Source organism: Dermacentor silvarum, chromosome 7, assembly GCF_013339745.2.
Source record: "Dermacentor silvarum isolate Dsil-2018 chromosome 7, BIME_Dsil_1.4, whole genome shotgun sequence".
Classification (NCBI taxonomy): domain Eukaryota; kingdom Metazoa; phylum Arthropoda; class Arachnida; order Ixodida; family Ixodidae; genus Dermacentor; species Dermacentor silvarum.
This window is the reverse complement of record NC_051160.1, coordinates 153,071,646-153,097,085: the sequence shown is the minus strand read 5'-3', so window position 1 is coordinate 153,097,085 and position 25,440 is coordinate 153,071,646. Positions and strand designations below refer to the sequence as shown.

General features: G+C 48.2%; 1 protein-coding gene across 1 annotated transcript in view; it reads right to left on the bottom strand.

The window, feature by feature from the left end:
- Positions 1-25,440, bottom strand: part of LOC119457381 (uncharacterized) — a 52,224-nt gene extending 26,784 nt beyond the window's left edge. Inside the window, exons 1-2 of the mRNA XM_037718970.2 lie at positions 25,203-25,440; positions 2,858-3,110 (exon numbers count right to left, since the gene is read on the bottom strand). Of these exons, the coding sequence (XP_037574898.2) occupies positions 2,858-3,106 (249 nt within the window). The 5' untranslated portion in view covers positions 3,107-3,110; positions 25,203-25,440. The remainder of the gene's footprint in view (positions 1-2,857; positions 3,111-25,202) is intronic.

Below are 25,440 nucleotides of genomic sequence, written 5' to 3'. Positions count from 1 at the left end.
GTAACTTTAACCACGGCCTTTATTATTATTTACTTCACAACAATGTTCACTACTGCATTATGATCGGTGTGATATACACTACTAGACTACCCCATAGTGGGGTAGTCTAGAAAATGAACCGAAGCAGTTACTAGGCTGGAAGGGTTTCGAATGACGTCAATCCTCTTTCAAGCAGCTACATAAGCTTTGCCACAGCTGCAATCTAATCTTACGGACAGCGCCAAGCCTGTTTCCGTTGTTTGCCCGCAGCCCTTATCATCCATCATGTTGGCTCATCACTTTGAAGCTTGTTTTTGTGGTTTTTCTTGCGAAAACGAGTGCTTAGTTGTACGCTGAATGCCTGAATTCAAGTAAGCTATACTGCTATACCTGCAATTGTTAGCGGTTCGTCGGGATCGTTTTTCCTTACAACGACGGACACGACAGAACCCTTGGCTGGTAGAGGTACAAAGCTTTGCTTTAAAAAATATCTTGCTGTTGTTCTAAACCTTTCAGGTCATTCATTAGCCAGCTGATGGGCCGATGCTAGGGAAGCCAGCACGAAACTTCTGGTGGGGCCACAGAATTTAGCTTAGGTTACGTATTAACACATGAAACGTGAATGTAGTAAATATAAGCCCGCATTCCAATACCCATGCTGCCATGAGCTCCTTCTCTCCCATATTGATGTCACGGCCTCTGGTATCGCGTAAGGTCACCGCTCATTCAATGGGAAACACTTTAAAAATTTGTCACACTGCTTCTGCCAAAGAGAGGCCAAAATTTTGTGAAGCTTGCGCGGTTGCCACATTTGAACTTTTGGTATGTTCCGTAATGATACAAAGCCTAATCGTCAATTGTTGCTCGTTTTATTATAGAAATTATATAAACTCCGTTTTTGTGTGAATAAAGCGCTGCAACAAACAGCATACGTACTCTATATTAGAAACAGTGTAATCAGGAGATATGTTTATCGTCTAAATGTGTCTGGCCATATAAAAATTACATTTTAACGATGAGTGTGGAGGATCATTGTTTTTGCTCTGGCAAACATACACTTTACTTCTCAGAAATCTCCATCCATAAGGACAGCAGAAGGGGAAAATAACCTATGCACACATTCTAGTCAGTGTTCTTATGTAACACCTTCGTTTAGAATACTCAATTGCTGCGGTTTGCAATGCCACCATCAGTCAATATTGTATTCACCACCAAATGAAGTCCCCCCTCCCTTACTCACCACAGTAATATCCACATATCCCTTTCTTGCGTCACGTGATTCTATACCACGTCTGCAAATTCTATCATTTCAAAACACAACCCAGTGTTCTGCCAATTCTTCGCGGCGTTTTAATTTGCTTCAAAAAGAAAAAAAAATGCTGACCTCCTTTCGCAGTACTAGTTACGCAGTAGGAGGAGTAGGAGCACTGTCCACAACCCTTTGCTACCAGCTTCGAAACCAAGTTTATATCTTTAGGAAGATAGCGGTCTTCGTTAGCAGTACGCTCATTTAGCGACGCCACTTCCTAGCATTGTAGAAGTTATGGCGAATGTAGTACGTTGTACGGTTATTTAGAAAGTTTCAGGTTTCAAAGGGACGGGGTCCTAGAAGGTAAAACTATTCATGTGTCTCTATTCCAATCTCCTGACGTGAAATTTACGTGGTCACTAACGTAAGCGTTGGGCGGTGACTTTCAGCGTTCTTTGAACTCCCCAATCAAGCGCTCTTTCTGTTTATAAGAGGTCACATTTCTCATTCACGAATAGCACTGCCTACTTTGACAAGTTTTTCCTATCTAACTGGCTATCAAAAGGCGAGGAGCACACATATATCGAGAGGGCTTCGGTGGGGCCTAACCGGCACAGTGAAAGTAAGTAATCGGATGAGGAGTGTGGCGCCGGCGTCTACGATTGGCCTGCTTCCTTCTTTTTAGCTTGCGATGACTAATCAGACATCGCAGCGGCGTGAAACGGGAGGTTAAAAAGGCCGCTAAAACAGATCCTCAGCGACGAAGACTTTGCAGCGCCTTGTATATATGTGCCGAAAGGGCTCGACAACGTTATCATCATCCTCATCATCAGCCTATTTTTTCACGTCCACTGCCACGTTATACTGTCACGTAAAAAAATTCTCAAATGCAAATAAATTCGCTGTCTTCGGCAGCTCCGAGTATGCATCAGTGCCGGAGCGATAGGTAAGCAGTTATCTATTCTTTTCAGAGTAGGACCAATCTCCGGATATTCCGAACAAAAACTTACAATTTTTTGTATCAATGCATCTTTAATGTGTACACGTCATTTTGATCTGGTGAGCTATCGTGGTTTTGGGACATCACCTCGCAGACAGGTGAAGTAGGCGAAGCGCAATAGCTTTGGCTAATAGTAGAGGACTAATTGTAAAAAAGGTGTGGAGTCAGAAAGAACATTTTTTATTTGTTTGGGCTAATCATGCGTAATGAGAGTGCACACGTCACATCTGATGGGTAGTTTTCACCGTTCTCGGGGCGTTACGTGATAGACAGGCGAAGCTGGGGTAACCTGAAAAATGTTTCAGTAATCATGGAGGGCTGATCGCAGAACTGAATAGAAACAAATTTATAATTGTGCCTTATAGTGCCCAAGCTTCTGCTTTCAGGTCATGTAAAGCACCTTTTACTAATTAGCGCACTACAAGGGACGAGACACAAAGGTAAAAGTCATGGAATACCAACATGCCCAAACATACGCTCTTTAAAGTACCTTTGTTTTTTGAGTTAAAGTACTAGCAGTCTCACTAGGTTACAAAAAATTAAAACGCAATCTACACTGAGTAGCGAACACTAAAATAATTTTGATTCATGACAACTATGCAAAATCGTGACGACGGTTTTGCCCCCACCTTTTGTTGAACCTTCTGCAGCTTGTTGACAGCGAGGTAGAATTCCACCGCAGTTGTAAACTGTTGAATTGCGAAATCCGCCATTTTAGCATACTTGGGCTTGTCTGCAGCACCCTTGAGTTCTTTCCAGTAGTCCGTTTCGTCACTTTTAACCTCGTTGCTGAGCAACGGTGCTGGAGTCAGGGTAAGAATGAGCAACAGAATGCCGCATAAACTTCGCATGGTTGTAATCATGATGGTTCGTTCCATTTACCTAAACAGGAAAAAACACACAAAATGCGGCCGTTTAATATACATTCCCTTGTTTTCGGAGCGGTGAAGTTCTTCTACTTGATATGCAAAATGAGCTCGTTATGCCGTAGGCTGCCAAACCATTAGAAAGCTCAAGCCTCCTGCACCACTGCGTTGCTTTAAATGTCTTGGGAAAAAAAAAGAAGTCTTATTGACAGGTTCACGGGTTCCACATAATTTGTTGCTCTCTGCATAGAGTTCTTCTATTGCAATTTCTGTATGACATTTAACGGAAATAGACCTCTGCAAGAAGCGTAAGGGATCCGAGGCACTCGATGTGTGGTTAGTTACAACCATATGAAGAAAAAACTTACAGGGATCACAGTCGAGAATAGTTGTTCTGGTTTGTTGAAGTGTTAAAATATGCAGTAAACGGAAAATTAAAATGTGCTAACAGACAACTTGCTGCAAATTAAAGCAGAACTCGAACTTCCTACATTACACATGTGGTGGTTTACCAATTATTGTACTGTTAACTATATATAGGTTTATGACAACTACACGTGCATATCCTATTGTATGCCTTCTGTTATGCTTTGCTTGTATAGTATCGCAAAGACAATGTTATTACTCTCCATTACTTTAATTTTTCTCCTACAACTGCCACAATTTCAAATTTACCCTTATCAAATTTGGTGTTGCATACCAAATGCACGTTACCGACATTAAGCTCATCATTTCAGCACTGAAAGTTATGCATCTCAGGTGCTCGCTTGCTGCTTTGGAATAGCGGGCGGTTGATTAATGCGCATAAAAAAACAAGGCTTTTGTAGCGTTAATCCAAAAGAAATTGCAATGTCGGCCAGAAGGTTTCAAATATGAATTTATATAGCAGATGCTGTCTTCCACAAACAGTTCTTTCATTTTAAAGGGTGTGGATTATGCCTCTGCTGTGTGCTAATTACGACGAGTAGTACCATGCTATAACAGCGGCTTATCCACTCTTTTGAACATGGTCCCGCATGGTAATTTACTATACAGGAAGAGTGAGTGAGTACGAACTTTATTTAGGTCCTGAGGAGAAAGAATTAAAGCGGGGCCGGAGGCCCCGCCAATCTATCCGGCATTCTGCATGATCAAAACATACAGGAAGAAAAATTAGTGCGGGAGCTCCGCAGTTCGTTTTATACGGGTGAAATGGTGGTTTACTGCTTCCAAAGCAAGAAATATCTGATACCACACTATCAATCCGACGTATTAAATGCACATGGATGCAGAAGAGGCTAGCATTGATGTGGTCCACGGTTAATTCCTCTGCTTTCCAGCCACTGCTGTATAGCAAAGAGGACAATAAGTGACGTCATAGTCAAGAATATATTAGAGAGGCTCTCTTAGGTGCCCGTTCCTAGGTTGAGCGCAGCCGTCCCTCGGTGTAACTGCGCGAATGCGCTCGTTCCACTCCAAGCGCCTTCGTCTTCTTCCACAACTCGCTCATCGGCGTCCCTCGGTGTAACTGCGCGAACGCACTCGTTCCACTTCAAGCGCCTTCGTCTTCTTCCACAGCTCGCTCATCGGCGTCCCTCGGTGTAACTGCGCGAACGCGCTCGTTCCACTCCAAGTGCCTTCGTCTTCTTCCACAGCTCGCTCATCGGCGTCCCTCGCTGTAACTGAGCGAACGCGCTCGTTCCACTCCAAGCGCCTTCGTCTTCTTCCACAACTCGCTCATCGGCGTCCCTCGGTGTAACTGCGCGAACTTGCTCGTTCACTCCAAGCGCCTTCGTCTTCTTCCACAACTCGCTCATCGGCGTCCCTCGGTGTAACTGCGCGAACGCGCTCGTTCCACTCCAAGCGCCTTCGTCTTCTTCCACAACTCGCTCATCGGCGTCCCTCGGTGTAACTGCGCGAACGCGCTCGTTCCACTCCAAGCGCCTTCGTCTTCTTCCACAACTCGCTCATCGGCGTCCCTCGGTGTAACTTCGCGAACGCGCTCGTTCCACTCCAAGTGCCTTCGTCTTCTTCCACAGCTCGCTCATCGGCGTCCCTCGGTGTAACTGCGCGAACGTGCTCGTTCCACTCCAAGCGCCTTCGTCTTCTTCCACAACTCGCTCATCGGCGTCCCTCGGTGTAACTGCGCGAACGCGCTCGTTCCACTCCAAGCGCCTTCGTCTTCTTCCACAACTCGCTCATCAGCGTCCCTCGGCGTAACTGCGCGAACGTGCTCGTTCCACTCCAAGCGCCTTCGTCTTCTTCCACAACTCGCTCATCGGCGTCCCTCGATGTAACTGCGCGAACGCGCTCGTTCCACTCCAAGCGCCTTCGTCTTCTTCCACAACTCGCTCATCGGCGTCCCTCGGTGTAACTGCGCGAACGCGCTCGTTCCATTCCAAGCGCCTTCGTCTTCTTCCACAGCTCGCTCATCGGCGTCCCTCGGTGTAACTGCGCGAACGCGCTCGTTCACTCCAAGCGCCTTCGTCTTCTTCCACAACTCGCTCATTGCGTCCCTCGGTGTAACTGTGCGAACGTGCTCGTTCCACTCCAAGCGCCTTCGTCTTCTTCCACAACTAGCTCATCGGCGTCCCTCGGTGTAACTGCGCGAACTTGCTCGTTCTACTCCAAGCGTCTTCGTCTTCTTCCACAACTCGCTCATCGGCGTCCCTCGGTGTAACTGCGCGATCGCGCTCGTTCCACTCCAAGCGCCTTCGTCTTCTTCCACAGCTCGCTCATCGGCGTCCCTCGGTGTAACTGCGCGAACGCGCTCGTTCCATTCCAAGCGCCTTCGTCTTCTTCCACAACTCGCTCATCGGCGTCCCTCGGTGTAACTTCGCGAACGCGCTCGTTCCACTCCAAGTGCCTTCGTCTTCTTCCACAGCTCGCTCATCGGCGTCCCTCGGTGTAACTGCGCGATCGCGCTCGTTCCACTCCAAGCGCCTTCGTCTTCTTCCACAACTCGCTCATCGGCGTCCCTCGGTGTAACTGCGCGAACGCGCTCGTTCCACTCCAAGCGCCTTCGTCTTCTTCCACAACTCGCTCATCGGCGTCCCTCGGCGTAACTGCGCGAACGCGCTCGTTCCACTCCAAGCGCCTTCGTCTTCTTCCACAACTCGCTCATCGGCGTCCCTCGGTGTAACTGCGCGAACGCACTCGTTCCACTTTAAGCGCCTTCGTCTTCTTCCACAGCTCGCTCATCGGCGTCCCTCGGTGTAACTGCGCGAACGCGCTCGTTCACTCCAAGCGCCTTCGTCTTCTTCCACAACTCGCTCATTGCGTCCCTCGGTGTAACTGTGCGAACGCGCTCGTTCCACTCCAAGCGCCTTCGTCTTCTTCCACAACTAGCTCATCGGCGTCCCTCGGTGTAACTGCGCGAACTTGCTCGTTCTACTCCAAACGTCTTCGTCTTCTTCCACAACTCGCTCATCGGCGTCCCTCGGTGTAACTGCGCGATCGCGCTCGTTCCACTCCAAGCGCCTTCGTCTTCTTCCACAACTCGCTCATCGGCGTCCCTCGGTGTAACTGCGCGAACGCGCTCGTTCCACTCCAAGCGCCTTCGTCTCCTTCCACAGCTCGCTCATCGGCGTCCCTCGGTGTAACTGCGCGAACGCGCTCGTTACACTCCAAGCGCCTTCGTCTTCTTCCACAACTCGCTCATCGGCGTCCCTCGGTGTAACTGCGCGAACTTGCTCGTTCACTCCAAGCGCCTTCGTCTTCTTCCACAACTCGCTCATCGGCGTCCCTCGGTGTAACTGCGCGAACGTGCTCGTTCCACTCCAAGCGCCTTCGTCTTCTTCCACAACTCGCTCATCGGCGTCGCTCGGTGTAACTTCGCGAACGCGCTCGTTCCACTCCAAGTGCCTTCGTCTTCTTCCACAGCTCGCTCATCGGCGTCCCTCGCTGTAACTGAGCGAACGCGCTCGTTCCACTCCAAGCGCCTTCGTCTTCTTCCACAGCTCGCTCATCGGCGTCCCTCGGTGTAACTGCGCGATCGCGCTCGTTCCACTCCAAGCGCCTTCGTCTTCTTCCACAACTCGCTCATCGGCGTCCCTCGGTGTAACTGCGCGAACGCACTCGTTCCACTTTAAGCGCCTTCGTCTTCTTCCACAGCTCGCTCATCGGCGTCCCTCGGTGTAACTGCGCGAACACGCTCGTTCCACTCCAAGTGCCTTCGTCTTCTTCCACAGCTCGCTCATCGGCGTCCCTCGCTGTAACTGAGCGAACGCGCTCGTTCCACTCCAAGCGCCTTCGTCTTCTTCCACAACTCGCTCATCGGCGTCCCTCGGTGTAACTGCACGAACTTGCTCGTTCACTCCAAGCGCCTTCGTCTTCTTCCACAACTCGCTCATCGGCGTCCCTCGGTGTAACTGCGCGAACGCGCTCGTTCCACTCCAAGCGCCTTCGTCTTCTTCCACAACTCGCTCATCGGCGTCGCTCGGTGTAACTTCGCGAACGCGCTCGTTCCACTCCAAGTGCCTTCGTCTTCTTCCACAGCTCGCTCATCGGCGTCCCTCGCTGTAACTGAGCGAACGCGCTCGTTCCACTCCAAGCGCCTTCGTCTTCTTCCACAACTCGCTCATCGGCGTCCCTCGGTGTAACTGCGCGAACGCGCTCGTTCCACTCCAAGTGCCTTCGTCTTCTTCCACAACTCGCTCATCGGCGTCCCTCGGTGTAACTGCGCGAACGCGCTCGTTCCACTCCAAGCGCCTTCGTCTTCTTCCACAACTCGCTCATCGGCGTCCCTCGGTGTAACTTCGCGAACGCGCTCGTTCCACTCCAAGTGCCTTCGTCTTCTTCGACAGCTCGCTCATCGGCGTCCCTCGGTGTAACTGCGCGAACGTGCTCGTTCCACTCCAAGCGCCTTCGTCTTCTTCCACAACTCGCTCATCGGCGTCCCTCGGTGTAACTGCGCGAACGCGCTCGTTCCACTCCAAGCGCCTTCGTCTTCTTCCACAACTCGCTCATCAGCGTCCCTCGGCGTAACTGCGCGAACGTGCTCGTTCCACTCCAAGCGCCTTCGTCTTCTTCCACAACTCGCTCATCGGCGTCCCTCGATGTAACTGCGCGAACGCGCTCGTTCCACTCCAAGCGCCTTCGTCTTCTTCCACAGCTCGCTCATCGGCGTCCCTCGGTGTAACTGCGCGAACGCGCTCGTTCCATTCCAAGCGCCTTCGTCTTCTTCCACAACTCGCTCATCGGCGTCCCTCGGTGTAACTTCGCGAACGCGCTGGTTCCACTCCAAGTGCCTTCGTCTCAGTGGCGTAGCCAAGGCGGGGGTTGGGGGGGTTCAAACCCCCCCCCCCCCGAAATTTTTTGCACCCCCCCACCCACTAACCCACCCTTTGCTCTCGTCGCTTCGCGCTGACATATTTCAAGAAACCGGTGCTACTTTCACACTTTCAGTCCTGGGCGCTTCCGTTTGGGTTGGTAATTTACAGCGAATCATGTCTGCATATGAAAAAAAAAACTGTCACGGTGTTTGTCAAGGCCTTGACACTCTGTGAGGTTTTGGGCGCGAATGTGGCGGCCGCATTCTGAAACAACAAATGCGCAACAAATGAAGCAACAAATGCGGCAGCCGCATTTTAGATGAAGGCGAAAATGCTCGAGGCCCGTTTACTTAGATTTAGGTGCACGTTAAAGTCCCCAGGTGGTCGAAATTTCCGGTATACATTTCCGCCGCTTCCCTTCAGGTGCCGGTTAGGCCGCGTTCGCGTAGGAACTTGGTCTCGAAGCTGGCGGAAGCGGCAAAATCTTGCAAAAATCCGCCCGCCTAGGCGGCAAAACAGGCAGAAAAACAGGCGGCGAGCCAAATTGGTCTCGGACCGATTTTTTCGCCATGGCGAAGCGGAAACGTGGCGGAAAGTCGTTCTGCTCGACCGGAAGCTACACTAGCATGTAAACTTCCGGTCGTAACATTGAACATGGCACCAAAAGTGTAGGCTGCAATGCTGATCGACGCGATCAAGAACCACCCCTTGCTCTACGACAAGAGAAGTACTAAAACGTACTGTCAGCAATACTCGCGATAGTATTCAACGTCGCGCGACCGGAGGTGCGGCAACGAACCCTTGGCGTGACCCAACTTCTTACACTTTACCAAAGCCAGGCGAACCCACCACTGCCGTTTCCGAGGTTTTCTTGTCTTCCGTTTATTCATTGTCCATTTCTAGAAAACAAGTAGGTAGAAGTATAAAAGCCATTTCTTCTTCCACTTCCATGACAGACAATAGTTAGGCAGATTCCTCGTTGGCGCTCCATAATTCTCCTCGCTCGTGCACGGTATGTTGCAGAAGTCGCGGGGTGCTTTTCTCGTCGCGACGATAGATTGGGAGCGTAGGTCTCACGTAGGACGCGCAGGCTTCGGCGAGCCCCAACACAAGGGCCAGCCCGGGTTTTAGCTTTGGTGTTCCCGTTGCCGCTTTCGTGTCCTGGAGGCGCCGAAAATAATACGAAATGATGAAATGTTATTACAACTTGTAAATAAAAGCTATTAAAGAAATATAATCACGCCTACGCAGCAACCTGTGACACAGCGCTACCGCGCCCGTCTGAGGAGAATTACAGAACGCCAACGAGGAACTTACCGAAGGTCGCAGATGACACGCGAAATTGCGCAAGATGATCACTTTTGATGACGGGTGGGTCAGTGAATGAACATACCGCTCGAAATAATGCGATAATGAGCGCCACCCCGCCGACAAACGTACGCAGACTATAGATGGATGTGGACGAAAGCGGCAGCGGTGGCCGCGGTGGTAGCAAAACAAATGTGAACTTGGACATGCGCGGAAAAGATTTTCCGGCCGCTTTGGCCTCTCCACCCGCTTGCCGCTTCCCAAGTGTGAACGTAGCCATAGTCTGCAGCGCAAAACGTCTCTCGTTTGCGATTGCGCCCCTACGGAAGGCTGGTAGTTACTGTTGTGTTGCTGAATCCCAAACCAGCAATTACGAAAGGCTGGTAGTTGCTGTTGTGTTGTGGAATCCCAAACCAGCAATGTACACACGAAAGGGTTGATGCCAGCAGTGAAATTCCACCGACTCGCAACAGAATGCACGAAACAGACAGCCGACAAGCATGAATTACTGCTGTGCGCAGTACAGCGTAAGTAAACTCTTGTTGCAGGCGCTGACAGTTCTCGTCGGAGTTCACGCGTCCTGAGAAATTGATTATGTGCACTATGCACTGAACAAGACCGGAGTTCATTCCTGCATCACTAGTACACCAATGAGTCGAGATTCTGTGAGGTACAAGGCCGCTTCCTGTTTGCACCGGCCTAAGTGAAGCAGAAATGACTCGCACGCACTACTTAAAATGCGTACACATGCCGTAACTATGCAGTGCGGTGAAATATTCTGTACAATTCTGAATCTGTTGACGTAAAGGCAAATGACGGCTGCACGCTCGCACACAGCGGAAGACACAGCGGCCCATGCACTTGCCGCAGGAAATGCAAGGCGACGAAAGCTTCGTAAAAAAAGCATTACTCGTTTTTGCGCGTATTTAAGTTTTCTAGCGCAAAGACGCAGCGAACAAGCTATTGCTATGGGAGTAGGTATAGCCTGGTAACACGTGCATTTTCACATGTATAGCCGTCCTTGACCTGTGAAACGCACTTAGCCCCGACGAGGACGACGCCATCTACGCTTAACGGAGATTAACAATTAATGATGCCGTCTCCGATCGGGCGGGTCGTCTCAATGATGCGTTTTCGAAGACTGGTCCATTCAGTGGCGCGATCAGAGACGGTTGCTCCAAACGCCCACTGTACCTGTCGTACTTACTGTATTCTACTGAGCTTACATTACTTTTTACTTAATTTCTTCACAAGCACACAGGCACACACACACGCGAGGGGGGGGGGTATACATGCAGAGAGTGTGCTTAAACTACCGATATTTATTATCGATCACGTCACGTAGAGGAAAGCAGACGCTTACCCCCCCCCCGCCCCCCGGTCGGGCCGATGAACCCCCCCCCCCCCGAAAAAAATTTCTGGCTACGCCCCTGCTTCGTCTTCTTCCACAGCTCGCTCATCGGCGTCCCTCGGTGTAACTGAGCGAACGCGCTCGTTCCACTCCAAGCGCCTTCGTCTTCTTCCACAACTCGCTCATCGGCGTCCCTCGGTGTAACTGCGCGAACGCGCTCGTTCCACTCCAAGTGCCTTCGTCTTCTTCCACAACTCGCTCATCGGCGTCCCTCGGTGTAACTGCGCGAACGCGCTCGTTCCACTCCAAGCGCCTTCGTCTTCTTCCACAACTCGCTCATCGGCGTCCCTCGGTGTAACTTCGCGAACGCGCTCGTTTCACTCCAAGTGCCTTCGTCTTCTTCCACAACTCGCTCATCGGCGTCCCTCGCTGTAACTTCGCGAACGCGCTCGTTCCACTCCAAGCGCCTTCGTCTTCTTCCACAACTCGCTCATCGGCGTCCCTCGGTGTAACTGCGCGAACGCGCTCGTTCCACTCCAAGCGCCTTCGTCTTCTTCCACAACTCGCTCATCAGCGTCCCTCGGCGTAACTGCGCGAATGTGCTCGTTCCACTCCAAGCGCCTTCGTCTTCTTCCACAACTCGCTCATCGGCGTCCCTCGATGTAACTGCGCGAACGCGCTCGTTCCACTCCAAGCGCCTTCATCTTCTTCCACAGCTCGCTCATCGGCGTCCCTCGGTGTAAAGCCCAAACCGCATGAGAGCGATTTTGTGCGCGACGGCGACGAGCGACGGCTTCGAGCGACGGAACGGGCCGTCGCGCGAACAGACCACTCGTTCCTGTCGCAAGATCACTCGGATCTCGAAATCTAGAATTCGTCGCTCGTCGCCCGTAAGTGCTATGATCGACTAGCCAATAGCGTCAAGTACTACTACCCATTGTCGCACGGAACGAGCAAACGTCTAGATTTTGATATGTGCAAGAATAATAACGTAGTGCAAGACCTTTAGAAATATTTATGCTTCTATTTTTACACTAAAACACATCAACTTTAATTATTAAGCACGCGCCACGCCAAAGTTATCGCTCGTCTCATCGCTCGCATGCGGTACGACTTGTAGGCGACGAGCGACCGCGACAGCCATCTGCATCGCGTTGCTTGTCGCTGTCGCGCGCAAGATCGCGTGCATGCGGTTTATACACAACAGCGCGAACGCGTTCGTTCCACTCCTAGCGCTTTCGTTTTCTTCCACAGCTCGCTCATCGGCGTCCCTCGGCGTAAGCGCGCGAACGTGCTCGTGCCACTGCTGGCGCGTTCATCGTCGTCTTCTTCCACAGCTGGCTCGGATGCCTCTCACCATGCCAACGTTCCCTTACTGCCCCTCCCTCTGCGAAGGTGGTGACGACACTGACCAACTGCCAGTCGATGCGTGGATTTCGGCCTCAAATTCTTTGCCTCAATATATCGCGAAATGAGGACACGTATCCAGCTGCTCTCAAATCTCGCATTAAGGAACATCGTAATCGTCTGAAATTTTGTTTCTCTGATGATATATTCTACTTTATATAAGATTGTTATAAATATTCGTGGGCTGTAGCCAAATCAGCCAATCTTATGCCCATTTCAGAGATGGGCGTGTTTCAATGAACGTACCAATATGCGAATACTGAGAATTCATGGGAGCTCTGATGTTTGAAATTTCTATTTACAACAATATTAGTTACAATACTTGAATATCAAAGAAATGTAATCGTCATAAAGCGATTACATTACGACACTTTTTCTGCGACTTAATATAGTCGCTAAAATTTTTCAGTGACTACATTAAGTTGATCTTTCTCAAAATGTGTTGTAAAATAAAAGCAAAACGTGAAACACTTTATTTTTTTGCACCGCCAACATAGACACCTAAGGCGTCCGCCTTAAAATTCCGCACAGCTTAGTTGTAACATAAAGGAATTCTCAGTGTTCCTTGTTAGGAGTTGTACACTATGCAGCTTTAAATGAATGCTGAGACATGTTTGGAGAGTTGGTGCCCGAGATGTGTCCACAAACATATCCATGTTCCGCATTGACTAATTCACTTATAAGATCGTATAAGGAACCCCTTCTAAAAAATCACAGACGCACAATACTCCGAATCCTCGTCAAATGCTAGATCTGTGTAAAAATAATTGACTCGCTGTCTCGGCCCCGCGAAAGCGGATGCCCAGCGAAGCTGCTGCAGAACCACTGCACCTGCAGATGGGTGTATGAAATGTTTTAATAATTTGGAGTAATGGTAGTGATAATCGCCTTGTCTCCGCTTTGGTCCCTCGGGAGCCCTAACTCTGCGTGACCTACCCCTAGCAGTGCTGCAGCGGGAGTGTCTACGGGAGCTGCAATCGGGGCAGTCCAGCCAGCATGGGAATTATGGGAAGTACATAGTTGTGCCTAAACCTCGTCCTTCTGGCTTGGTGACTTTGTAAACTCGTTATTCGTGATTGCAGTACTGTGTAGCAAATGAATAAACATTATTAAAAATGATAGACGGCGGGATTGAAACACAGGACCTCTAGTACAGACGCTTGATATGAAAACCTTTGCGGCATGGACACATGCATCAACACGCCGCATAGAACGCCCTAATGAATTTCTCGCGGGCTTCTGACTAAATATGTCGTTCGGATGCTGTTTTGTGCTTGTTTTTTATTGAAACGAATGCTGTTCTGTTTGTTGTATACGTATTTCCAAAGAATGTATTCACTTTTCTCTCCACTTTTCTGAGTGCTTGTAGGCTGCTTCAGCTCAAAAAATTAACCAAGTTTTACACGTTTGTAAAACGTTAGGGCGAATTGCCTGCTCGCGCTCTTGCTACATCTTTTGTCACGATTAAGGTATACGTTTACGAAGAAATGCGGCAACTGTGTGCCAAGTGTGCAATCACGCTTTCACCTTCACGTTTTACAAACGTGAAACACTTTACTTTTTTGTACCATCTCCGTCGAAGGTTCGTCAATCGGAGCGCACGGCAGAGCTCACCGAAATCGCCACACCTACTGGCGGCCGGCCAGTGCCGTCAGCGCCTTCGCAGACGGAGGGGCAGTATGGGAACGCTGGCATGATGAGCGGTATCGCAGCCAGGTTTGGAAGAAGACGATGAACGTGCGAGCAGTGGCACGAGCGCGTCTCTGTGATATGTGCATTCATGCATGCACAAGGCACACCGTTAGTAGGCAAGAAACGTGGAGTAGCCGTGGCTTCATCATTCTTTCGTCGGCTGTCATGTGCGTCGGACGCAGGAACCATGAGCTCCAGCGGAGCGGCGATTGCGGCCGTGTGCGGTCGCGAAAACAGGCGCCGGTGCCTCATCCTGGACCCGGAGGATCAACAGGTGAAGCGGCAGCTCCGCTGGATGCTTCACGGCCTGACCGATGAGGACATTCGGACGGCGCTAGCGGCGTTCGGAAAAGTGACCGAAGTGACCCGTGAGCGGTGGCGTGTTCAAGGGGTCCAGGAAAAGGGTTCAACTACCAGAACCGTGCTTCTAAAGATGAAGCCTGGGATGAAGGTCGAGGACCTGCCGCACCGGATAAGAGTTGCAGGAGAGCTGGCCCTGGTAGTGGCGCCTGGACGGCCGATGCAGTGCTTGCGCTGCCGCGGCACAGGCCACGTGCGCCGAGAGTGCAAGATACCACGGTGTTCTAAATGTAGGCGGTTCGGCCATGGTGATGGGGAGTGCGTACGGATGTACGCAGCGGCTACAGGATCCGCATCGATGGAGTAGGTGGCGGACCACCTCATGGATGTCGTCGAGGCGGAAGAAGCTGCAAAAGGAGCCGGGGAAGACAAGCCAGCAGCGACTCCGGATTCTTCGGCTCTTGACGAAAGAGGCAAAGATTTGTCCAACGAAGAAAGCAAACAACCGCCAACGACACACGGTGAAGGAACAGAATATGGAGGGTCGAGTGATGCAGAGGGCCGACCAGAGCCGGACACATCGGAACCAGGGAGCAGCCAGGAGCCCCTCGTTAAGAGCGGCGCCCGAGCGACGAGCGTCACCGGCGCAGTGAAACGCACGCTCGCCGAACGCGGGAACGAGAAGGACCAAGCGACAGACGCTAGCAACGAGGAGCCTCCGACGAAAACCACGCAAGGGAGACGACTAAGCTTAAGACCAAAACCAACTGTACCGACCGACGCAAGAGCCGCCGAAAAGCAGGCCTTGCAACAAGGCCGACCTGCCCAAACAGACGGCACTGGTGACAACAAAAGCGTCTAGCGACGCGCTAGACGCGAAAGGTAATCGCTATGCTCTCGTTCTCTTCTAACCGCTGCAGAATGGCTTCTGCTCTTACGTTTAAAGTTACCAGTCTAAAGGTGCGAGGTTTAGCCACAAAGAAAAGGCAGAGCCAAGTGCTGCGCCTTTTAACTAAGAAAGGTATCGATATGCTTGGTATACAAGATACAAAGGTCGAAGGGGTCGAAGAGACCGAGAGCATGGTGCATCATTTCACGTCTAGGTTTTGTGCTATTGTCAGCCACGCAGTTGGTACTTCTGCCGGTTGTGTCTTGTTTGTCAAAAAGCTACCAGGTCTGCTGACTCAGTCGCATGTTTCACTTCCTTCGGGACGAGGAGCTGTCTGTGATTTAGTGTTTTGCTCTACGCAATGGCGCGCTGTCTGCATATATGCACCCACCGCAGTTGATGAGAGGGCGGCCTTTTTCTAATCCGTTGAGCAACATCTGAACACGGAAAGGCAGCTCATCCTGTTGGGCGACTTCATTTGTGTTCTGAGCGCCAGTGACAAAACTAGCGTGCGCACCTTCAGGGATAAAAGTACTGAGGTTCTTTTTCATTTAATTAACGATTTTTCTTTGGAGGATGCGGGCGAATATCTGGTGAGCAAGAGCCAGCTTAAGTACACTCATTTCCAGGATACCAGCCATGATCGACTCGACAGGATTTACGTGTCTGCATGCTTGGTCCCAAAGTGCCATGGCTATGATGTAGTGCCCGCGCCTTTCTCGGACCATTGCATGGTTGAATGTTCCATTGGAACCGAAAAAGGAGGCAGCTGTTTCCAGTGGGACCTTTGGAAATTGAACAACCAACTGCTCAATGATACAGAATTCACCAGAGGTGCGGAGGAAGAAATTAGTAAAGTTACTGGTGGTGGAATGCATGAATTGGGCCAGGAATGGGAACTATGCAAGCAACAGATCAACATAAAAGGTATTGAAAGGGCGAGCTGCATGCGGTACCAGGAAAAAATAAATGAAACGCAGTTAAAGACTATGCTAGAAAAATTAATAGCTCTGGAGTGCAACGCGCCTGGCTTAAACATGGATGACGTCAGGAAGCTAAAACAAAAGCTAGAACTCAACGCAGAAGAACGCTATTGTGGAGCGCTTGTCCGCGCCAGAGCGCAGGAACTAGACGCGGGGGAGACGCCCACAAAGCGGGCGTTAGGGATGGAAAAAGCGCACGCAAGGCGGAATCACGTCAGTGAGATAGAATGGGCGGGACGCAGCACGATAGATAATGAAGAAATCGGGCAAGCTTTCTTTGAGCATTATCAAGTATTGTTTGATCAGCGGAATGTTTACCTGGACCGGTTTAAAGAAGTTTTTCTAAGGGCGATACCACGACTAGAAGAGGATTTAAAGCCTGGAAAATCACCTGGGCCCGATGGCTTGGGTGCAGCCTTCTATAAAGCCTTCAAGGAACAACTAGCTCCTATGCTGACTGCAGTATTTAATGAGGCATATGAAGTAAATGCATTGCCGAAGTCGTTTGGGACGTCACATACTGTAGTTATTCCGAAAACTGATAAAGCAGATAAGCTTAAGCAGGTATCGTCGTACAGACCTATCGCTCTGACAAACGTGGACTATAAAATTTATATGAAGGTTCTTGCTGGGAGACTACAGAGCGTTATAGGCGAAATAGTCGGCCCTCACCAAACGTGTGGGATCAAAGGTCGTTCCATCGTTTACAACATTCACAAGGCGCGATGTGTACTCGAATGTTGTGATGCCACATATGCACGTGTGGCGTTACTATAGTTGGATATAGAAAAGGCTTTTGATTGTGTGCCACATTGTATTTTGTTTTGCATATTGGACAACATCAATATCGGTTCAGTCATCCGAGAGGGAGTGACTTTGGCGTACCGCAACTGCACTACGAGGCTAATTCTTAACAAATTGCTGGGGGCCCCTATAAGCGTACGACGTTCGGTGCGCCAGGGTTGCCCCCTCAGCTCTCTATTGTTTGACATCTATATAGAAGCGCTATGTCTTAATATAATACAGAACGATGCAATACATGGATTCAATGTACAGGCGACCGAGGGTAAATTGTTCGCCTATGCAGATGATGTCGCGGTTCTTTGCAGGGACAAGGAAAGTATTACCAGAACAGTCGAAGGAGTGAAGGGCTTCAGTTTGGTAACCGGAAGTGGGGTAAACTGGGGTAAGTGCCTGGGATTTTTGCACGGAGAATCGCCTTCGACCCCAGACACATTTGCCAACGTGGCTTGGGTTACCACTTCACCAAGGTACTTGGGGGTACCGCTTGAATTTTATGAAGACACTGATCCATACTGGCGAGCGCAGGCGCAAGCGACGCGAGAAAACGCGGACTGATGGAAAAGTTCTCGTCTATCAGTCTTAGCAAGAGCTACGGTGTGCAATCTTTTTTGATCAGCAAGTTGTGGTACGTAATGCAAGTGCTGCATTGTTCCCGAGTAAATGTGCAGAAGATGCACCGTGTTTTTGCTGTCTTTGTTTGGGCGTCCAGTTGGGAGAGGTGCAGCCGCACGAACTTGTTTCGGCAGGTAAAGGCCGGTGGTTTAAGACTGGGACATTTGTTTGTGCGACAGATTGTAAAGAGGTTTTTATTTTTCCGAGATGTTAGAGACCCATTCCTGCGTACGGTGTGTCAACAAAAACTCGGGCGTGCATTGCCTAATTTTGTGGTGACGACGCAATATGTTTCAGGTGGCGTTTGTGGTTTCTACAGAGAAATTGTTGCAAGTCTCAAATTTCTAAACACACCTTTTTCGATGGAATATTTGAGTAGCGTTAAAAGGAAAAAATTGTACAAAGGTGTTTGTGACGTGGTGTTTCCTGTGCCCTTGTACAGGGCCGTATACTCTGGAGGCCCAGGTGGAAATGTTTTAAAGAGAGTTAAAAAATGCAGGTGTCGCCAGGAACAAAAACCTTTTTTTTTCATGTTACACACTGGAACTTTAACTGTTAAGTCTTTTCTAGAGGAAAGGGGTTTATTTCTACCTTGGGGTTCCCCCTGCCTCATATGCAAGCAGCTTGAGACAATAGACCATGTTTTTCTTCACTGCTGGGATGGGGTATATTTTTGGGATGTGCTACAAAGAACCCTTAAAAAAGAATTACCGCTCGACTCTTACGGGATCAGGTACCTGCCAACAGATAATGAGGATGGTTTTCCGTTTGACCAGATTAGGCTGATGGGCCTCCACACTATATGGCGCTCCCGAATGGCTGGCCATTTTTGTGACCCACACGCAAGACCAGCACGCATGTATTTCCGCGAAAGTGTGCACATGTTTCTCGAGATATTGAAAGCACAAACAGATGTTCCTGAGTGCTGTCAAGGATGGAGCCTTTGGTAGTGCTCAGGGAATTTTAAAATAACACCAGGCGCCCGCAGTGGCAATTTGGCCACTTGAGCGATATGGCCTACTGTCTATAATTGTGTGTTCATTTGTTGTACTTTGTCGAAGCCCGGCAATAAAAAAAAAAGTAGCAGTGGCTTCAGGGAAGCGTGGTCGTCTCGCACCCCGGAGCCGCAGGTTCGATTCCCACCCAGACCGAATTGTACCAAGTTTTATTTTCGAAGCCACTAATTTAGTTTGTTTACAGGAACCGCCCTGGGAAATGTGACGTCAATCTGAGCATTTCTTGACGTAGTGTTACTCTTTGCGGCGTCGGCCATTTTTCGTCACGCTGAAGTGTCGCAAAGGTCACCGCGAAGGGCACCACCGCCAACATAGACACCTAAAGCTTTCGCCTTAAAATTCCGCACAGCTTAGTTGTAAAATAAAGGAATTCTCAATGTTCCCTCTTAGGAGTTGTACCCTGACCATTATTAGCTTGATTTGCAAAATGTTATCGAGTGCTAAGTAACGAAGCTTTAGAAGGGAAATGTTGAATATGAAATATTGATAGTTACGCGCAATTTTAGACCCACCTCTGGTGGGAAACGGCGCTTAGATTCTTTTTCACTTTCCCTAACGTTACTTGATTTGTCGTTTAGGCACTAATTATTTTTTAGCAACCTGACATTGTTGTGCTACTGATGAGGACAAACACCCTGGTTAGTTCTACCAATATAAGCGGCAATTTTTGTTTACACCTAAGGCTGGCAGTTTGTACTAAGCAAACAAAGATACTATTAAGGATCAGATAAAAACTTTCAAGGAGTGAAAGGAACTTTTCGTTTTGGGCGACCTTTTCTAGTAAGTAATAGTAATCATATCTCCAATGAGGACATTAAAAGCACATTAAGTAGACATCTACAAAGTTTGCTCTGAGACTTTCGTCTCGGATAAATTCGGGTGAATAATATGGTCAGTATAAAATTCTCAATTATGGCTTCCCTCATTTCATATGTAGCTCGAGCTCATTGCCATATCCCCCGTTAGTTTTTTGTCCATGAAGAAACCTCTGGCCATGGAACAACCTATCTCCATTATAAGAGCATGTTTATTGTGGGTCTTTTTCAATGACATTGTGTTTATATCACCATCATCATCTTTAGCCTATATTTTATGTCCACTGCAGGACGAAGGCCTCTCCCTGCGATCTCCAATTAACCCTGTCTTGCGCTAACGAATTCCAACTTGTGCCTGCAAATTTCCTAACTTCATCATCTCATCTGGTTTTCTGCCGACCTCGACTGTGCTTCCCTTCTCTTGGTACCCATTCTGTAACCCTAATGGTCCACCGGTTATCCATCCTACGCATTACATGACCAGCCCAGCTCCATTTCTTCCACTTAATGTCAACTAGAATATCGGCTATCCCCGTTTGTTCCTTGATCCACACCGCTCTCTTCCTGTCTCTTAACCTTAGGCCTAACATTTTTTGTTCCATCGCTCTTTGTGCGCTCCTTAACTAGTTCTCGAGGTTCTTTGTTAACGTCTAAATTTCTGCCCCATATGTTAGCACCGGTAGAATGCAATGATTGTACACTTTTATTTTCAACGACAGTGGTAAGCTCCGAGTCAGGATATGGCAACGCCTGCCGTATGCACTCCAACCCAATTTTATTCTGCTGTAAATTTCTTTCTCGTGATCAGGGTCCCCTGTGAGTAATTGACCTAGATAAACGTACTCCATTACAGACTCTAGAGGCTGACTAGCGATCCTGAATTCTTGTTCCCTTGCCAGGCTATTGAACATTATCTTTGTCTTCTGCATATTCATCTTCAACCCAATTCTTACACTTTCTCGATTAAGGTCCTCAATCATTTGTTGTAATTCGTCTCCATTGTTGCTGAATAGGACAATGTCATCTGCAAACCGAACGTTGCTGAGATATTCGCCGTTGATCCTCACTCCTAAGCCTTCCTGGTCTAAGAGCTTGAATACTTCTTCTAAGCATGCAGTGAATAGCATTGGAAAGATTGTGTCTCCTTGCCTGACCCCTTTCTTGATAGATGACTTTCTACTTTTCTTGTGGAGAACCAAGGTAGCTGTGGAATCCTTGTAGATGTTTGCTAAGATATTCACGTATGCCTCCTGTACTCCTTGATTACGCAATGCCTCCATGACTGCTGGTATCTCTACTGAATCAAATGCCTTTTCAGAATCTATGAAAGCCATATAGAGAGATTGATTGTACTCCGCAGATTTCTCGATTACCTGATTGATGACATGGATGTGATCCATCGTAGAATATCCCTTCCTGAAGCCAGCCAGTTTATATCAGAAAAATTCCAAATAGAAGAAAGAGGAGAGAGTAATCTGTGTGTTTTGGCATGAAATGTATTTGATAGAACATGAAGTAAACAATGCTTTGAGCCGTCATGCAGAACACCAACTATATATTTCATGTTTTGTGCACTTTATTAAATACAATTTGCGTGCATTGCCCTAAGGAATATGGCTTAAGGCATAGATTTTTGAATGGCCAAGTCACTGTATGCAGCAACAGCAGCAGGGTTCATCAGAACAATGCCACAACAGTTGCATTGGGTAGAATGTTAAGGCCTTTTGACGACTGAGATACGATATCAAAAATAATAAACGAAATTTAGTAACACACCATTGCTCACATTTCCTACCCACCCCCACCCTCGATAAAAAAGAAATGAAGCCGCACACATCAATAACATAAGTTAACACACAACAGTGAAATGATTATTTTTTGAAGCCTTTTATTGCAAATGGCATTGTTCGCCTAATTCCGTTGTTTTGTACCTGCCTATCTATGTATCTGCCCATCTATTTGTCCATCTATCTGACTGTCTATCTATCTATCTATCTATCTATCTATCTATATATCTATCTATCTATCTATATATCCTTTACGTCAGTCCAGTGCCTCAAGTCATCTACCTGCTTGCGCCGCTATGGAAGTATGTGAGCCTGGTCGTGATGCCATCTTTGTCAGCATATTGCTGTCATTCCAGCGTCATGACCTTAGACTCATCATGCCGTCGTCGTCACGCCATCCATGCAACGCACCCCCCCCCCCCCCCGTCGCCCAAGTTGTGTACTAGATTCTGCCAATAGGTATCGGCTCTTGGACGCGATGCCATCAGGGTCGTTGCATTGCCGACATTCCAGCTTTGTCATCCGATGCTCGTCGTGCCGTCGTCGTCATGCATTCGTTGTCACCCCGCTATAGTGTTGCCGTAGTGGTAGTTCCATCATCGCCAATCTAACTTCGTTGTGTACCCGCTGGGGTGGCTCAGTCAGCTAAGGCGTTGCGCTGCTGAGCACGAGGTCGCGGGATCGAATCCCAGCCGCGACGGCCGCATTTCGATGGAGGCGAAATGCAAAAACGCCCGTTTGCTTGCGTTGTAGTGCACGTTAAAGAATCCCAGGTGGTCAAAATTAATCCGGAGCCCTCCACTACGGCGTGCCTCATAATCAGAACTGGTTTTGGCACGTAAACCCCACGAAAGAAGAAGTGGTAACTTCGTTGTGTGGCACTCGTCATGCTGTCTTTGTCACGGCTCCGATTGCACCAACCCAGTAGTCCAAATAGCTTGGGTAACTAGGCATCGGTTCGAAGCCGTGATGCCCTCGTGGTCTTTGCAACGTCGTCATTCCAGCTTTGTCATCCGAATCTCGTATGCCGTCGTCATCACTGCTTCGTCGGCACACAGTCGTCGTCATGTCGTCGTCGTCACATTGTCATTTTACCATTACCATCACTTGAGTCATCACCCATTTCTCACGATGGCATCATTGTCACCTTGCCTTCGTAGTTGGATCAACGTCAAACATTCTTCGGCACTGTATTGCAACCGTGCGGTCGTCATTCATTCGTGATTATGCTGGCCTTATCATGCCGTCATAGTTGGACAGTCGCTATCGCGCCTCCAGCAGACCGTCGTCGTAATGCAGTCGTAGACGTGCCATTATCGTCACTCCAGCTTCGTCATCCAACTCTCGTGAAGTCATTGTGGTCAAGAAATCGTCCGCTTGTTTCGTGATATAGCCATCGTCACACCCTTGCCTTTATACACTCGTCATCCCATTGTCCTCGTGTCATTGGCTTGAGATCGTCGTCACTGCATTGTCGTCATACCGTTATCATGCCATCGTTGTCAAGCTGTCCTTTCACCGTGATCATCAGGACAGTATAGTCATCCCTTTCCCATGCCTTCGTCGTCACGCCACCTTCATCGATCCATCGACATTATCCCTCTTCGTCATTCTATCGTAATCATGCTGTCGTCAATAAATTGTGATGAAACCGTCGTTCTCATGCGATCGTTCTCGCTTCTTCATCCGGTTACCGTCATACAGTCGTCATCACACCATCGTCGGGATCTCCTTGCAGTCAAATCAAATCAAATCAGTTTATTATTATTATTACATTGTATGTTAATGACAGCATTAAAATATACAGACGAGGGTCCCAAAGTACAAGACTGCAACGGGACCCTCGATGACGGTTACAAATAAATAATACAAGGATTAGCAGCAGGGCGAACCAATTCCAAGTCAAGTACGACCAAGTCGTAGTCGTCAGCTGGTCGCCGTTATTCCTTCGTCCTAATTTAAAAATCGACTGTCGTCACGCCGTCGTGATTATGTGCCTTTCTCGTTCCATCGTGCCCTTCTTCCTCAATCCATCGTTACTGTGTCAGAGTCATACAGACGTCGTCATGCCTCCATGCTCATAGGCGACCTTGGCAAGAGAGCTCCATAGCAATTGGAACGATATCGGTGTATGTAGCATACAGCCGAATCAGCGAGTCTCAACATTACCACTACACGTGTTAAATAAGCGGGGCTACAAGAGTATGGTCTGTCACTTCATTGCTCGATTGCTGTGAGCATTATCATCGTCAGTCATCGTGAGATGAACTCTGGTTAGTTTTCGTTTAGTAACGTCGTCTTAATTGAAGGTCACATGATATTCCAAAAGTTACATACCCTAATTATTTTTCATCAACATAGTTCATACGTGAACGAGGCTTATACATTCTTTATAACCACGTAGTGGCTTGTTTTATTGGATATTTAGTTACAAACAATATCTTGTCTTGCTAATGCTGACGGAAAAGTTCCACGTTAGTTTGTCGGTGAGGAGTCTAGTTCCAGTGTTTTGTATATTGTAATGTACGGCTTTGTGCTTCGTCTGAGGGAAATGTTTCCTATCGCTGTGATTGCTCCTTTTAGTAAAGGCTCACGGCAGTTCATGTTAGTCTGTGTTGTTGTACACCACAGGAAAAAAAGAGCGGGTTAAACGTGAGTGAAAAAGTACACTGTAGGACTGAAGTTTTCTATTTATTTATGCGCAAATAATATCTCAATAGATTTATTTTTCTAATCGACTCTTCTAAATGGGTACTGAACGACAGAATATGAGTATATCACGCGCGATTTTCTTGAAATAGAACACCGAGAAAACGAACAGTTGTTGAGCGATGGATAAAAACTCTCTTCAAACTTCAATGGCAGATGTAGAGGTGGTATTATTGGTTTAGCTGTGAATAGGAAGTACTTTGTCTTGTTAGTAGCCCGTGCAGTTCTATCCGATTACAGCCAGAAACCTAAGCTTGCCCACTACGTGTTAAATGTTAAATTGGTTGTACAGGTCATATATATATATATATATATATATATATATATATATATATATATATATATATATAGCGGTGCCTGCGAAGAATACATTTGTGTCGTCCACGTACAGTATATTATTTGAACAGCATTCCATACTCACAATGTAAATAAAGCGCCAATGTACCTACCCTCCTAGTGTGAGCATTTTCTTTTCTGTTTTCTGCAAGATCTACTCTTTCTTTTGCAATGGGAACATCTTCTGCTGGCTCCTTGCAAAACCGAACGACGCAAATGCTTGCAGTTTATGAGTTGCAAGGGAAACAGCAATTCTTTTGTATAATCTATGCTCAGCTATTTTTGACGAAAGGGGAAGCACGGAAATATGCCTGTAATTTTTTTAATCAAAATGTGATCCGCTTTTGTGTATAATGACAACGCACGGAATTTCTGTTTGGTCTGGAAATACACCTACTGAGGTCATCATCATTATCATCTTCATCATCAGGCTATATTTATGTCCGCTGCAGGACCAAGGCGTCTCCCTGTGGTCTCCAATTACCCCTGTCTTGCGCTAGCTAACAGTGGTAATTGCATTTGCAACTTGGTGCCTATAGAGGTACCAAGTTGGGAATGTGTGAGTTAGAAGTGATCGCAAGTTTGGCCACATCGGAAACTTCATGTTCAGAATGGCCTTATTCTAATACATTTCTACTAGATTCTACTAGATTTCCAGAAAGAATTCTACTAGATTGCCACTGTCTGCAATAGGTTCCGTAACACGTACCAGTAATCAACGTCACTTTTGTCTAAAGGCAAATATCTCGCATAAATGAGGACGAGTGTTATGCAAAGAGAACGTACGCTGAAATGCACAACTTTAGCATAAGTTAGGCTTAAGGACGCAGATATGAAGTCGTCTTACCTTCAGTGAAACTTGCTGCTGATGTATTGGAAACCAGACAGATGTTCGGTAGGGGTACGAAAAATGCCTCTTGCCGCGGTTAAGAGCGCTACCTGGGGAACCACCAAAAAGCTCCCTGGCAAATCCCAGCAGCTCTTTCAAGTGTCGGTGTTCGGGCCTTTTAACACGTTGCCACTGATTCCCCCTCGCCAATGAGCAGTCTTAAAACTTGCCTTTGAATATTCCGAAGGCCGCTCGG